The 14,038-nt window shown below is 42.1% G+C and overlaps 2 protein-coding genes across 4 annotated transcripts in view; one reads left to right on the top strand and one right to left on the bottom strand.

Annotated features, from left to right (window-relative positions):
• LOC107988123 (serine/threonine-protein kinase BRSK2-like) overlaps positions 1–3,427 on the bottom strand; it is a 51,277-nt gene extending 47,850 nt beyond the window's left edge. For all 3 annotated transcript variants that reach the window (XM_017030764.2, XM_017030766.2, XM_025053647.1), the window contains exon 1: positions 2,326–3,427. In XM_017030764.2, the coding sequence (XP_016886253.1) occupies positions 2,326–2,419 (94 nt within the window). In that variant the 5' untranslated portion in view covers positions 2,420–3,427. The remainder of the gene's footprint in view (positions 1–2,325) is intronic.
• A 4,048-nt stretch (positions 3,428–7,475) lies between these two features.
• On the top strand, positions 7,476–10,674 carry LOC103398545 (ras association domain-containing protein 8-like). Its single transcript, XM_008337194.3, is given in 6 exon segments — positions 7,476–7,622; positions 8,851–8,980; positions 9,217–9,492; positions 9,495–9,875; positions 9,955–10,223; positions 10,377–10,674. Coding segments are annotated over 5 exon segments (1,182 nt in total). The 5' UTR covers positions 7,476–7,622; positions 8,851–8,877; the 3' UTR covers positions 10,530–10,674.
• Positions 10,675–14,038: the final 3,364 nt, after the last annotated feature.

Genomic DNA, 14,038 nt, shown 5'->3' with positions numbered 1-14,038 from the left:
CTTCCAGCAAAAGTATTGAAAAACAAATTCCACTTTATATGAAAAACCAAAACTTTTCTGCCATCAGATTCTATCCATCAGTTCGTCACAGAAGTTGTTTTGTTCAAACTGAATGTAACCAATGCTGCTCATATTAGGCCGACCTAAACACTCAGTCTTATACATAGCTCTACCACATGCTGTGAATGGAATGTGTGTTTATTACGGCAGCATCACTGGCTGTGAAGATCCAACTGGAGCTGCCAGGGAAATGTTTAGTTATAAATTATTCACCTGTGAGGAATGTGAAGCTGCAGGAACCTGAGGGAGACACTGTGATGGTGCTGGCCACATGTGATCACAGATGGTGGGTGTAACCTGGCCTCACTCACCCTAACCGTGTGACTCAAACACATGCTGTACTTACACCTAATACACAGACTACACACAGCAGAGATGTTTAGTGATGTCACCGGGCTCCTGCAGGACCGGACAGGGGTCATTCACACAGGGTTTACTGATAATTAATACTGTAACTGTGGAAGAACAATTTACTCCAAGTGCAGGGGAAGAAATGATAATGTGTGTGTTTACAATAGGCAAATCTAAACGCCTTATTACCTGTACGCCTCAGGAGAGAGGCCCTGCTCTCCATGTAATGAAAAAAATTATTTATGCATTAAATGTATTCAGAATAAATATTTTATATTCTATTTTAAGGGAACATTATGCACTAGTTACTCTAAAAGGGTGTTAAAGCTCTGTTAGTTTTTTTTGGGCTATTGTGTGTAAAAGTTCAAATATTAGATCAGTTTTTTGTTTTTTTTATCCGTTGGTAAATGTGGACAGTGGCACTACCGATCCAGACGCGTTGCCCCCGGAGGACAAATATGGCAAAATTATGACAGCAAAAAGACTGAAAACATGACCTGTTTTAGGCACAGAAATTCAAAAACCAAAATTTTGATGCCTCTGTGACTGCACAGGAACATTAGTTTGACCCGTCGTTTGGCCAATTGCCTCAGCAGACACACGACCATCAGGGCAGAAAAGGCAAACGCCAAAAATAACAGGATTAAACTTGGAGGTAGACAATGACATGTAATAGTCTTTAGAACTATTTTTAGCTGCAGCAGAGTACTGCTTACTTCAGTTACATAAGCCATGCTATTTGCGTGAGGCACCTGAGCTCTTCAGCTCCCCCTACATCCCCTCACAGGGATGTAGGCGTTAATTGATGCATATTTGCATTGTTTCAGTTTGCAACCTGCTGTCCTCTCTTTCTCTGTCTCTCTCTCTCTCTCACACACACACACCTTTTGTGTGTATGTAGTCTCCGATTCACTGCTTAAAAATGAAGCTGCGACCACAGCAATGTAAAGATAGTCAGCTCTCTCTTCTGGAACAGAATTGAATCAAAGCTCTAACTCAGTGGTGCAGCGTTCTGTTGCTGTGTCAGTCCATCCTTGCAGTCTACTATCTGGGCTTGACCTGAGCAGTAGGTGAACCAAACTAACCCACATCACTGTTCTGGGAAAATCTAAAATGATCTATTTGGGACATGTGTTGTCTCTTATCTTACTGATCTGGTTCCCCAAACAATTATACAGTATATACCACTAACTACAGCACCAAAAAACATCTGGTTACTTCAGAATCTTCATAGATCCACTCTCCACCCTGACTGAAGAGTTATGTTGTACTTTTTCACAGTGATGCCAACAGTCACCAACCACACCACACACCTAAAAAACTAGTACCATCCTCACAGAGCAAATGTCCAGAGAACCGCGGCTGGGTCACTGCAGAACTGACACACACGGATGTGTGAGGTTGCAGCAGCTGCAGAACGCAGTGTATGTGTGAGGTTCTGAGGGGTGTGGGGTGGTGGTGGTGGTGGTGGTGGTGGGGTGTTGTACAGGATAGTGCAGCATCACTGCTGCCTCTTCTGCAGCAGAGCAGGAGTGTGTGATAAATGGACCACAGCAGAATTATGGACAGAAAATATCAGAGGGGCCGTTATGATAGAGCTCGCTCTCTGCCTGACAACAAGCATTAAAGGCACAACACTACCACTACCATCATCATCATCATCCTCATCATCATCACCATCAGCAGGAGCAGCAGTAATGCCAGCATCTTTCCTTTCTGCATCCAGGAGACAAGCATCTACCTAATTATCAGACATCTCTTTACTTGCTATCGCCACGGCAGCATGATGTCAGAGAGGCAGGAGTGGATAACACTCAGTCGAATCTCTATCATCACCATCATCATCATCGTCACCATCATCATCATCGTCATCATCATCATCATCACCCGCAGCTGGGAGCTTCTTTCACTAACCTGTCTGTCCTTTGCCCAGCGTCTTTTCCAAACGGTACGGTCCCACATAGTTGGCATAATGCGCGCTGTTGGCCTCTTTTCCTGACGTTGACATGTTTCTGCCGTGAGCTGACTCGCACGGAGTACTGTGTCCGAGTGGGACGCGTTTCGGCGCAGTGGAGTTCGCCTCCGTCGGCGTTCAGTTCCGTTCGTCGCTGCAATATTCGCTTCCCTGCGTGCGCGTGCGTGCTGGAGGTGTAGCGTTGGCGCAGTCCTGTGGTTCTCAGATTGCGGGTTTAAACCTGGGTGTCATGGTGCTGCTGGTGCCGGTGGAGCGGTGCGCTGCTGCACCGTAGGGTGTGAACTGGTGATGGGACAGGACAGCAGCAGAGACTGCCGATGCTCAGCTGCTCCGAATGACACTCTGCGTAGATGTGAATGTCCACTTCCGGTTGACCCTTTCAAAATAGAAGCAGTGACCACCTCGAGAACACGGGTGCGCGATTGCAACCATTAAGCGTTAATTAAAAAGCATTTCTTCTTATTATATTATTATTATATTATTTGCTTATTTACTTTTGAGCTCGAGTCACCCGGTATTACTGATGGAAGTTGTTTGGTTTCCGTTTGTAAAGTAAATATCTTACTATGATACAATAGTATGATGTTTACAATTATTTTGCCTTTCAATTTGTAGCGTTTCCAAGGTTTTCTTTAAGAAATGTATTCATAATTTGTTCTATATTTTTTTCTAATCAAGTAATTATAATTCATAAATACTATGAATACAAGTGGTTGGAGGAGATTCGAGCATATATTTAGCTTTACAATATGCTGTAAAACAACAACAAACTAGCAATATGTAACACGTTGAGTTATCACATTCAACATGTGATATGACTTATGAACACGGTGATCTGGCCTACTGTTAGTCTGTACCACGCCCGTCATCTGACACCCCTGAAGTGTCACTGAAGTGTTTCTTCAGGCTTAAACTCCCACGGTTATAAGAAGCTCGTTGCAAAAAAAAAAACAATTCTATCGACGTCCGATCTCGTCATTCATCATTGTTCACCAAACTTGTGCTGAAGTCACGCTGACGTCCAGGTATCTCATGCGTCTTCTTGCTGCTTGGTAAACTAATTCCAGGCGCAATACTGCCACCTACCGGGCTGGAGTTTTTTCAACTTGTTACCGATGTGCCTGAAATATTGGAACTGAGAAGTGAAATTAAGTGTGTCATTTAGTTAAAGTTAAAGTTAAGTCATTTAGACTTTAAAAATTAAATTAAAATTAATTGTTTAAAAATCATAGTGCAGGTTTATTATTATTATTATTATTAAAGGTTTGAAACACATTTGTGGCGCTTTGGTCCAGAGGCAGTCTATCAGTGGTGTGGAACCCAGCGTTCACCTCCTGCGTAAGTTCGAATCCCGGTTAGGGCGGCTGGTACCTTCCAGTGGACTCACCACCCGCAGGAAGGTTCAGGGGGGTTGTTACGGTGCAGTGTGGTCTGGGTGGCGGTCGTGGAGACTGCTACCCCCGCGACCCGGTAGTGGATAAGCGTATGAAAATGGATGGATGGATGATTGGAACACTTATTGAAAACCTTTTGCTTTATTTTGAAGAAAGCGGTATTCCACTTCCGCTGTTAGGTATCTACAGGGTAGTTTTGACGACAAAACGCATCTGCGCACAGGACTTGCGTCATTAGGGATTTCAGGTTAGAACGATGCACCGCATAGGAGATGTACAGAGCCACCCGACAAAAATAGAAGTCCCAGAAGTCAAGCAGAAAACCTGCTGGTTTCCGAAGTAACCCCTTGTCGATGGATGTTCATGGGGACGTGAGGCTGCTTCTCACACAAATTCACCTTTAAGCATAGCTTTGTGAATTATGACACCCGTTTGTGTTAACGGGAGAGCACATTTGGGAGGAACCTGGGTGGAACAAACAGCTGAACCCACCAATAGGAGCCTGGCTGCAGATGACATCATCTAATGTCCAATTTAAAGGCTAAAATCTCAGAACATATATAAAGCAGTACCATTATTGCTATTTAAACAAGACAATGAATCAATAGACAGTGTCAGACTGTCTGTATCCTAATCCCAGGCCTTTAATGCATTTTCATCTTGGGATTGTAAATGGAAATGGAAGAAAATGACTGACCACATGGTTTGGAAGTCCGTAGAGATAAAAACACTTTAAACTGGGCATCTATATTGTTGTCAGAGCAACACTTGAGTATGAGATGCTGGGACATCTCTCTAAGTTTGTATCCGTACACTCTTGACAAAAGGTCCCAGAGTGCCAATTGAATCTAGTACATTTTTCCATCTCCTCAACTGTCTTACAATACTGTTAGTTCAGTTCTGGGTGACTAAAAGTCCTTTATATGTTTGAGACACTGACCTTGGTTTACTTTGACAGTACATTTACAACAAAGACATAAACCAGCTGCAGTGGGATTTAGGATTTTGAAGAGAAGCCCCAAATGTAGAAGGACATACACCCAGTGCATTAACCAACAAAGGAAAAGAGGATACAGCAGAGGGAGTGTGTGTGTGTGTGTGCGTGTGTACGGGGGCTGTAGGGGGGTAACACACTGGGACACTTTCACTTGATTAGAGCAGCGGTCGGTGACAACGACCATCTATCAGTCTCATCACTCCTTCACAACAAAAGCTCTTCGACCGAGCACGTTCAGTGACAGATGGACCCTCTCCCCACCCCTCCCTACACTCACCACCTTCCCTCTGCCTCCCCCTTCTCATTCATCAACAAATCTGATCTCCAACAAAGACCAGGAGGGACGGGGGACTCAGTATTTCCTTGTTGGACCTTGTTGCTATGGGGTGGCTTTTCCAAAAAGAACTTCCTGCTAATGAGTGTAAAACCATCAGTCTCCATAAGGGACACGGCCACCTGCAGGTGCAGGGATCAATCGTGACTTTTGTCTTAGATTCATACCACATGGGTGTCTCTTCCAGCCTGACCTGTCGTCTGATTCCCAGAGGCCATTGTTCTGTTTGACAGCTGTGGACAGCAGCACAGCTGAAAAGCCAAAGCACAGTCCTAATCACCTCCATGTGAGATAATCTGCTATAATCACCCTGGCCTCTGAGGACAGGAGGCCGGCCTACAGTTTAAAAAACTGACAGGGTTTTTCAGAGACCAGCACTGATGTATTGGTCAGAACGCCTGACATGTTCACAAAAATAAAAAGCACTGATAACACAAAGCTGCAGTCTTTGTTTTTTTTAAATATCTCTCTGAAATGCAGTCATCTGGATCTAAATCACATGGAGACAAAAGGGTTATCTATCACATTTCTCAGGCGATGAATCATGGGGTCAAAAGTGAGTTGGTTCTCTGTCGTAGGAAAATTAGACTCTTGATGACACCAGAAAGGAACCATCATCATGGGAGATGTAGTCACCAGAAGAACCAGGTGTTCAGAGCTTTTTTCCCAGAGCAGTCATCCCTGTGGATAACAAGTAACCTGCTAATTGCAGTGATGCTCCTTTAGGTATGACTGTGGTAACATACTGTAGACGAGCTACAGTATGACTAAACCAGGGCTATCAAACATATGGCATGCGGGCCAAAATCGGCCTGCTAGAAGGTTCAATTTGGCCCACTTGACGAATTTTGAAAGTAAAAAAATGCATAAAAGACCCAATCTCTAACACGCTGTTCCTAAATCATCCACTAGTGGCGCAATGTGTTAGTCAGAGAAGATGGGTGCATTGTTTTAATCAGAGTAGAAAAAGAGCCAAACTGAACAGCAGATGGCAGCAAAAAGTTTGGCTTAATGGAATCCTATTCTTTTTACAATGCTATAAGTTCTACTTTGAACATTCTGATATACATATTTGCAATATAAAACAGGGAAAACATTATTATTATTGTTATTTATAGTTATTAATGTTATGCCTGTACTGGTCCGGCCCACTTAACATCTGATTAGGTTAAAAGTGACCCCGGGCCCAAAATGAGTTTGACACCAGGGTCTAAATGTTTGGTCACTTTGGCTTTCATCAAATATCAAACAGAAAAAGTCAGTTAGAAATATATCAAAAGCAGAACAGGAAAGGTTTGATCAGGACCGTTCACTGACAGTGATAAGAAAATCCATATGACCACCAATATCTGAACTGATCCTCCCTTAAACCATAAACAACAATTCAAAATGTGGGAAATCTTTTTTTCTTCAGTGATGGTCTGACAGTTTCACCGAGTGCTTTCAAAGTCGTTCTATACTGGCCTCTTTTCCTTTCCATTGTGCCTATGTGAGTGCTGTGCATAATTCAAATCCCCTTCACTCAAGTCTGAGTAACAGCAGATGACGGGGGAGATACACACATCGGTGGAGTAGGCTGCAGAATGTGCCCTTCACTTTTCAAGTCATTTCTTAAAAAAGAAGCTTAGCCTGCAGTCTATTTCTGCATTAGTCAGCCCTATTGTGGCTGTCATGCCAATGGAGCAGGATAATACACACACACACACACACACATGCACATACACACACATACGTCATAGCAAAAAAAAAAAAAAAAAAAAAAAAAGGAAAAAAAAAAAAAAAAGAAGCCAAATAGGAGAATATTCTTCTTGGCTGCAGAGTGATTGTTGTCTCTGGGATGAGGAGTGAAGGTTTAAATCCTACACTGAGAAAATCACCAAGTCTTCACCTTGAGACCTTTATTGATCAGATAAACACACAGAGATCTTACAACTGAACTTGAACATGTAGTAATAAAGCAGAATATTTCAGCATGGAAACCTCATCAGTGGCAGAATGGGACATGACAGTCGTTTTGTTTTACGAGGAGGTTTTAAGTTGATACAAGAAAATTCAATATTATTAATAATATATAATAATAATAATAATAATACCAAATCTCTAAAGCTCCTGCAGAAGTGATAGACCCCAGCCTTCAGTTAGACCCCTCTTTGTTTTTTTTAGGATGAGAAATATCTTGAAATATTCTAACATCAAAATGTCTCTCTTCTTGAAATGACATCTTATGATGAAACATCTATTCAAATTCAAAAGTATACAACAGAAACTTGCTGAACAGCGACTCTCAGTCTCAGGTCAGACAAAGAAGATGAGAAACACACCCAATTAACCTACACAGGCAACGTTCAAAAAGGGGCATCAGCTCGTCTGCTCATCAGGAAGAGCCACATTCCAGCACTTGACTCCTCCCACTCCAGAGTATCAGTGGAGTGTTGTGGTGACGCTCACCTGCTGCCGACATCAGTCAAAGACAAACATTGGCACTGAGCTACAGGGAAGTTGAATTAACAGGTAAGAGTTCTGAAGTTCATCACTTCTTACAATGTGTTTCTTTATCTTTTAGAGGCTTAAATACACGTATGTTCATACTGATGCTTATGGACTTCATGATAGGATTGGAGCAGGTGGATTTTATAATAGGTTGATTGGTTAGTTTCTTTGAATTCTGCAGTGACTTACAGTATATGGTTTTTATGTGAAACTATAAAAAAAATACTGTTTTACAGTATGTGTACTACATGAGGTTACTATGAGGTTTTTTTATAAGTGGTAGGAAAAATGGAAAAAGAGAATGAAGTGTGTGTGTGTGTGACCTGCAGGAATGTTGGTGTGTTCTGCCACATTCCTGTGTGTGTCTGCAAACATGGCACTTTGACAGGACGTTCTAAACATTTGTTGTATCAGATTTCACCCTTTGATATGAGTTTCCTGTGTACTCCAGTTAAATGTATGCTTTACTTTAAAGGTGCGTGTACATTTGTACAGCAGTGTTCTAAACAGTGCATATCTGCAGGTGGCGATACAGTCACAGCACAAGCCTGTGGAGTAACAATGACTGATACAGAGAGTATGAAACTTGGATACAGTTTGTGCATACATTTACAATTACACAGGTTCACAAATACTCTGTCCTGTGTACACTGAACCCTTACAGTTTCCAACCAATAGGTGTGATATGGAAGTATGAAACACACACAAAACCTTCCCTACATGACTACTGCAACTACTCAACTATTCATCTTATTCTGCCTCAAATAAGACAAGTGCAATTATAATGGAGGTAAATATTCAGAAACCTCATTAAATATCTCATTTTGTTTAAAGCTTGCTCATATTTATAAATCTGTTTTGGAGTCCTCCTCCAGGCAGCTTTATCTTCCCATCTATCCTTAACGCCAATTGTCCGATAATGACATGCTATTCCTCTGCACCAAATGATCTTCATTGTTTTCTACAACCTTAGATTTTATAACTCTCAGGTCATCATTTTTACACCTCACGATTTAACCGTCAGTTCCTCCGTCTTCCTCCTCCACCTCAGATCCAGGTCTTTAACACAGGGCCGTGGTAGGGCCCTGTTTTCTAGTCATCGGATGCTTCTGGGTGTAAAACGTTGACCAGTTTAAAAATAATCCAATAGATGGCAGTAAAGAGGAGGATTTATGTTTGTAAATAACAACTGTACTTTTTCATGTAGTTTTCAGTCCAGTAGATTAATGCACGGCCTCTGTCATTACAGGTGACTTGTGACTCCTCCTCCTGTCTAATGGAGCTCAAAGTGTGGGTAGAGGGCGTGGTCAGAGTGGTCTGCGGCCTATCGATGCACACTTCCTGTCAGGATGTTGTTATAGCTCTTGCACAAGCAATAGGTAAGTTTCTCAGTCAGTACAGAGTGAGTGTTTTAAATAAAGTTTAAAATCTCTCAGGAAAAAATCAGACACATAATTATAGAAATCCAAAAGTTGAGACCAGTAACTGTTGAGGTGAATCTGTAAAGTCAATGACACGCTCAAATGAAAACTGTCTTGACTCTTTCATTGATATATAGAGAGATAGATATATAGAAAAATGTACAGTTAGTAAATGAATTGATTCTTACCCACAGGGCAGACTGGTCGTTACACCCTCACACTAAAGCTGCGTGGAAATGAGAGACAGCTACTTGCCACAGAAAGTCCTCTTCAGCATTTGTCCCAGTTAGGACAACTGGCTTCAGAGGCCCAGTTCTTTCTGCAGAGGACTGGTTCCAGTCTCAGTGAGGGTCCAGACAAACCAGGCAGAAACAGACGTCTTCCCCTGCCCAGGACCACAGAACCAGAGTCTGTCAAAGGTGCAGAGCCCCACAAAGCTTTTACTTTCAGTTTAGGTTCTTCATCAAGCCCCACAAAGCTTTTACTTTCAGTTTGGGTTCTTCATCACATTACCAGGAGGCTAAAGCAAACAGAACTTCATCTCCTTCACCGGCGGCCTCCACTGTCACTTTCTCTGATGATCTCAAAACTAATGCCACCGAGGAGGAGTTATTCAGGCAGATTCTGCAGCAGAGAAGGCGACTACGGGACCTCGAGAGTCAGGTTCAAGCCCTGGAAAGAGAGTCATGGCTGTGGGAGCAGAACATGTCAGCTGCGAGAGTTCCAAGTGTGAGTGTAGGGTTTTCAGATCAACTGGAGGAACTGGAGCAGCAGCTGAGGCAGAATGAGGAAGAGTTGATTCACAGCACACACTGGGAAGAACAGATGCAGCGTGAGATGGAGAGAGAACAAGGTATTTGTCCAGAACGCTCGTTTTCATCCTTAATTGTCAAGTACATCCTCAGTGATAAATGCTAAATGATCATCCACAGACATGCAGAGACAACTACACCAGATACGCACATCCATAGAAGATCACAGTGGACAGATTATGGAGCTCCAAGATCGATCTGGGCATCTGGAGCACGACATACATCGTACTGTCCACAGACAAAGATCACAGCCCTCGCCGTGGCAGCAGAAGGAGTCTCTGCTGCCCCTGAGACAGGAGCTCCTCCACCGCCAGTCCCAGAGCCAAGAACTGGAAGCCGTGTTGTCTGAGATGCAGGATGAGCTCCAAGTGGCAGAGCGAATGAAACAGGTATCACAGAAAAATAGTTTGGAAATCATTTTTAACCACACCCCCTACAGGTCAAAGTGGTGATTTAGTAGGCTCAGTTGATGATTCAGTTTAGATACAGGGAGAAATAAATAAATAAAATGCATTAAGAAGAACCTTCTTTTCCTCCTCCAGGACCGATGGGAGCTGATCGAGGAGCTGAATAAGGAGCTGCGACAGTGTAACCTGCAGCAGTTCATCCAGCAGACTGGTGTTTCACACACTGACCAGACACACGGCCTCCCAATGGCTGAAGGGTACCTCAGCACTGCTGGTGTTATAGAGTAGACAGAACCACAGGAGAGTCAGTGTCAGAGGAAGTTTAATGTACATTAGAATCAGAACTGTTTGACTTCAGCACCATGTATTTAAAATGTTCAGAACGCAGCTTTAAGGTAACAGAATGTTAAGAAAACGGCAGATTCACATTAAAACATTTACAACAACTTGATGATGAATGTTATTTTTAAAATAAAGTCAGAAATGAAATATGAATGCAGTAGTTTGTATTTTATAATTTAAAGTTGAAAAGACAAAGTTAAACATTGATATAGAGATAAATGACAGAACAGAGTTGGAGCCAAACAGGAAGTCTGAAGGATGGATGTCACCACTTTTGAACAAGATGGAGTTTTGATGTGAGGTGAACTTTTCACTGAGGTGTTGTCACTTTGGAAAGCCCAACAGTGCATTACATTTTTTTTTTAAATTATAGAACGTTTATGACACCCAGATGCTACTGCAATATCTGCCTATAAAGTATACAAAGATTTTCTAGAATAATAAAATATCTAAATTACTTTATTAATCACCTGATGGGAATTGTTGAAAACCCATCACAAACCATGACTAATGGCAGCCATTTTATTAACTGATAAAAAGTAGATGGCACTTGTTTGACTGAAATAATGACAAAACCCATAAAGGAAGAAGGGTGAGGGGTTGGAGTTTACAGATGTAACCACAGGACACTACTGGTGACCAGGTTAGAAGAAACTGGACGTAGCTGTCGTTGCTGTTTTGAATTGAACCCATCAATCAACAATGAACTCTTGCCTAGGAAATAGATGTTTGACACCACAAACAGGTGAGGTTCCATAAAACAATTAAAAATGCTTCCTTGGCAGGGACTCACCCTTGAGGTTGGAACCATTGCGAGCCTGGTGGAGTGTAATTATGATATATAATTAAGATTGTATGATAAATATCACATTCTAAAAACGGAATGACTGTGTAAATGTATAACCCTTCTTCTGGAGCAAATACGATTGGCCTTGTGTCACTGTGTAAGGTACCTCAACAGGTCAGTCAATAACATGCACACTTCATTTCAAATGTCATTTTGGGACGAGGTTCAGTTATACTGGAGATTATTTACTAACAATAAAAAAGAAGCACACATTCTTTCAAATAAATATCAGAAACCTAAAGGCTGAATCAGTCTCTTTCTGGTTGGTCCTTGTCCCGACGGTCTTGTCCTATCATCAGTAACGCAAACTAATCCAACTGTGGTAACAGGTTTCAGGTTCTGTGATGATGCTGCATTCAAAACAGTCTGGAAATGACTGATTTGCTGTCAAACACCGAGTGATGGTTTAAGAATTGGACACAGAGTGGACGGTGACAGCTGGCATTACATTGAGTGACATTACAGGTACTTCAGTGGGTAAACGTATACAGGCTGGACCTTCGGCTCTGTCAACATCTGATGCTACATGATTGAGTCTTTAAAGGTGAATAAACACAGGTGATAAAAAACCCTCAATGTTTAAACTCTTCTCACATATTTATCCATCGGTCCAATCACGCTGGGTCTGTCGGTTGACACAGTTTCTTCTTCCTTCTTAGGAAGTGTCTCTTCGCTCAGTGTTGTGTCATCCATGCTGGCAATTACAGACGACGTTAGTTTATCATTGATGGGCTGAGGTTGTAAATATTCCTTGGACTTTGTTGTTTCAGTGGGTGATTCCATGCTGTTCGAGTTCCTTTTGAGTAACGTATGGACCTTCTTCTGCAAACGCTCCTTCACTTTGGAGGTGTGCAGGTTGATCCTTCTGCAGCAGCTGACTGTTTGGTGGAGTTTGCCGATCTCGGCCTCGTACGCTTCCTTGGTTTCATCGTCAAGCTGCACTTTCTCGTAACTCTCTGGGTAGGTGGCCTTCATGCCCATCACCCGGGTCCTCAGTTTTGCAGGGTCATCAATGACATCCATGCATTTCTCCAGGTCAAAGTTTATACGCTTTATCTCCGCGGTCAACTTGCTAACCTCATACTTGAGCTTTTTACACTCGTGCTCACTTACCCTGAGTTTGCTGGTCACAAAGCCCAGCTTTTCACTCAGTTTGTCAGCTCTGGCCTTCTGACTGTTGCGTTCAACCTGCATCTCTCTCAGTTTGCCTTGGTGTTTTTTGTTTTCCTCCTCTAAAAAATGGTTTTTCTTTTGCAATTCAATAGTTTGCAGGAAATCTGTCAGTTTTTTATTCTCTGAAAATAAGCTTTTGTAGTGTGCATGGGTTATTTCCAACTCCTTCTGGTGATCTTCTGACAGCTGACTTAGGTCATCTACGGCTTTCTGTTTCTCGAGCTTAAGTTGTTGATTCTCCTCCAGGCACGCTTGGAGACTCACCTGTAAATTCTTCTTATCGCGATTGAGTTGTTCTATTTTCTCGCTGACTTCATGATGCGTATCCTTCAGGCTATTGTTGTCTACAGCCAGGTGATGCTTCTCCTGCAGGCTACTGTTGTACAGAGACTTTAAAACGTTAAGATTCTGTTGTAGGTTTTCTTTGTCCAGAGTAATCTTTTGATTTTCAGAAATCCTGTCATGAAGGTTGTCCTTAAGGACAGCTCTGTCCAGAGCCAGCTCTTGGTACTCCTTTTTGCTTTCATACAGTCTCTCTTTGAGTTCGTCCTCCCTCTGCCTGCCTATTTCCACATCCTTCTTCAGACTCTCGATCTTTTCCTCCAGAGTTTCTATCGTAAGGCCATTGGAGTCTTGTAGCAGATAGTATGTCAGGTAGAAATCCAGCAGCTCTCTGTAGCTGTAGTTGTGGGGGTGAGGATGTGCCTTGGCAGCCTGTGTTTTGTCATCCTTCCCTCTGCTCTTTTTGTAATTTGCTTCATAGAAATCAAGCAAGTCCTTGTAGGTGTAGATGCGGAAGGTAAGGCGGCATAAGTCTTTAGACATTGTTGACCTGACTTGCTCTTGTGCGTTCTTCTCAATTGCATAATTGAATGCTTATCACAGCTGTTTCACTGTATGTAGCAGGTAAGTCAGAGGTGGTCATTGGCAGTTGGCATCCAGAAGGGTTGCCCGACTGCCCTTTGGTTTCTTTGGCTTCCGTCGAAAAAAATCCTGAATGTATAAGATTACTGTGTTACGTTACATTACATAAAAACATGGATCGTGCCAGAGGTGTCATGATTTATGACATCACTGTCCTTTGATCTTTGCTTTTAAACAAATGTGATTTAACTTTAGAAGCCTGGATGTCAGAGAAGAAGTGACATATACAGCAGCATTATAGACAGAGCTGAACCAAAGGTTTTTATGCCTCACTTGCCTATATATGATATTTAGTTTATATTGTTTGTGTTAAATCTTTAATTAAATGAAAATACTTAAATAAGGTTAAATCGTGTTATTTGTAATGCATGTTAAACACATTGCTTTGATGACTTATGACATGATTTATTATAGTTTACACTTATTATGTTTTTTTAGGTGGTAAAGTGGCAGTTATATGTAGGGTAGTGCAGGGTTAGTGTAGGGAGTTATTCCTGCACATATATGACTT

This window comes from Cynoglossus semilaevis, unplaced genomic scaffold (genome assembly GCF_000523025.1).
Source record: "Cynoglossus semilaevis isolate Cse_v1.0 unplaced genomic scaffold, Cse_v1.0 scaffold1507, whole genome shotgun sequence".
Classification (NCBI taxonomy): Eukaryota; Metazoa; Chordata; class Actinopteri; order Pleuronectiformes; family Cynoglossidae; genus Cynoglossus; species Cynoglossus semilaevis.
Note: the sequence above shows the minus strand (reverse complement) of the source record. Positions and strands in the feature narration are given on the sequence as shown.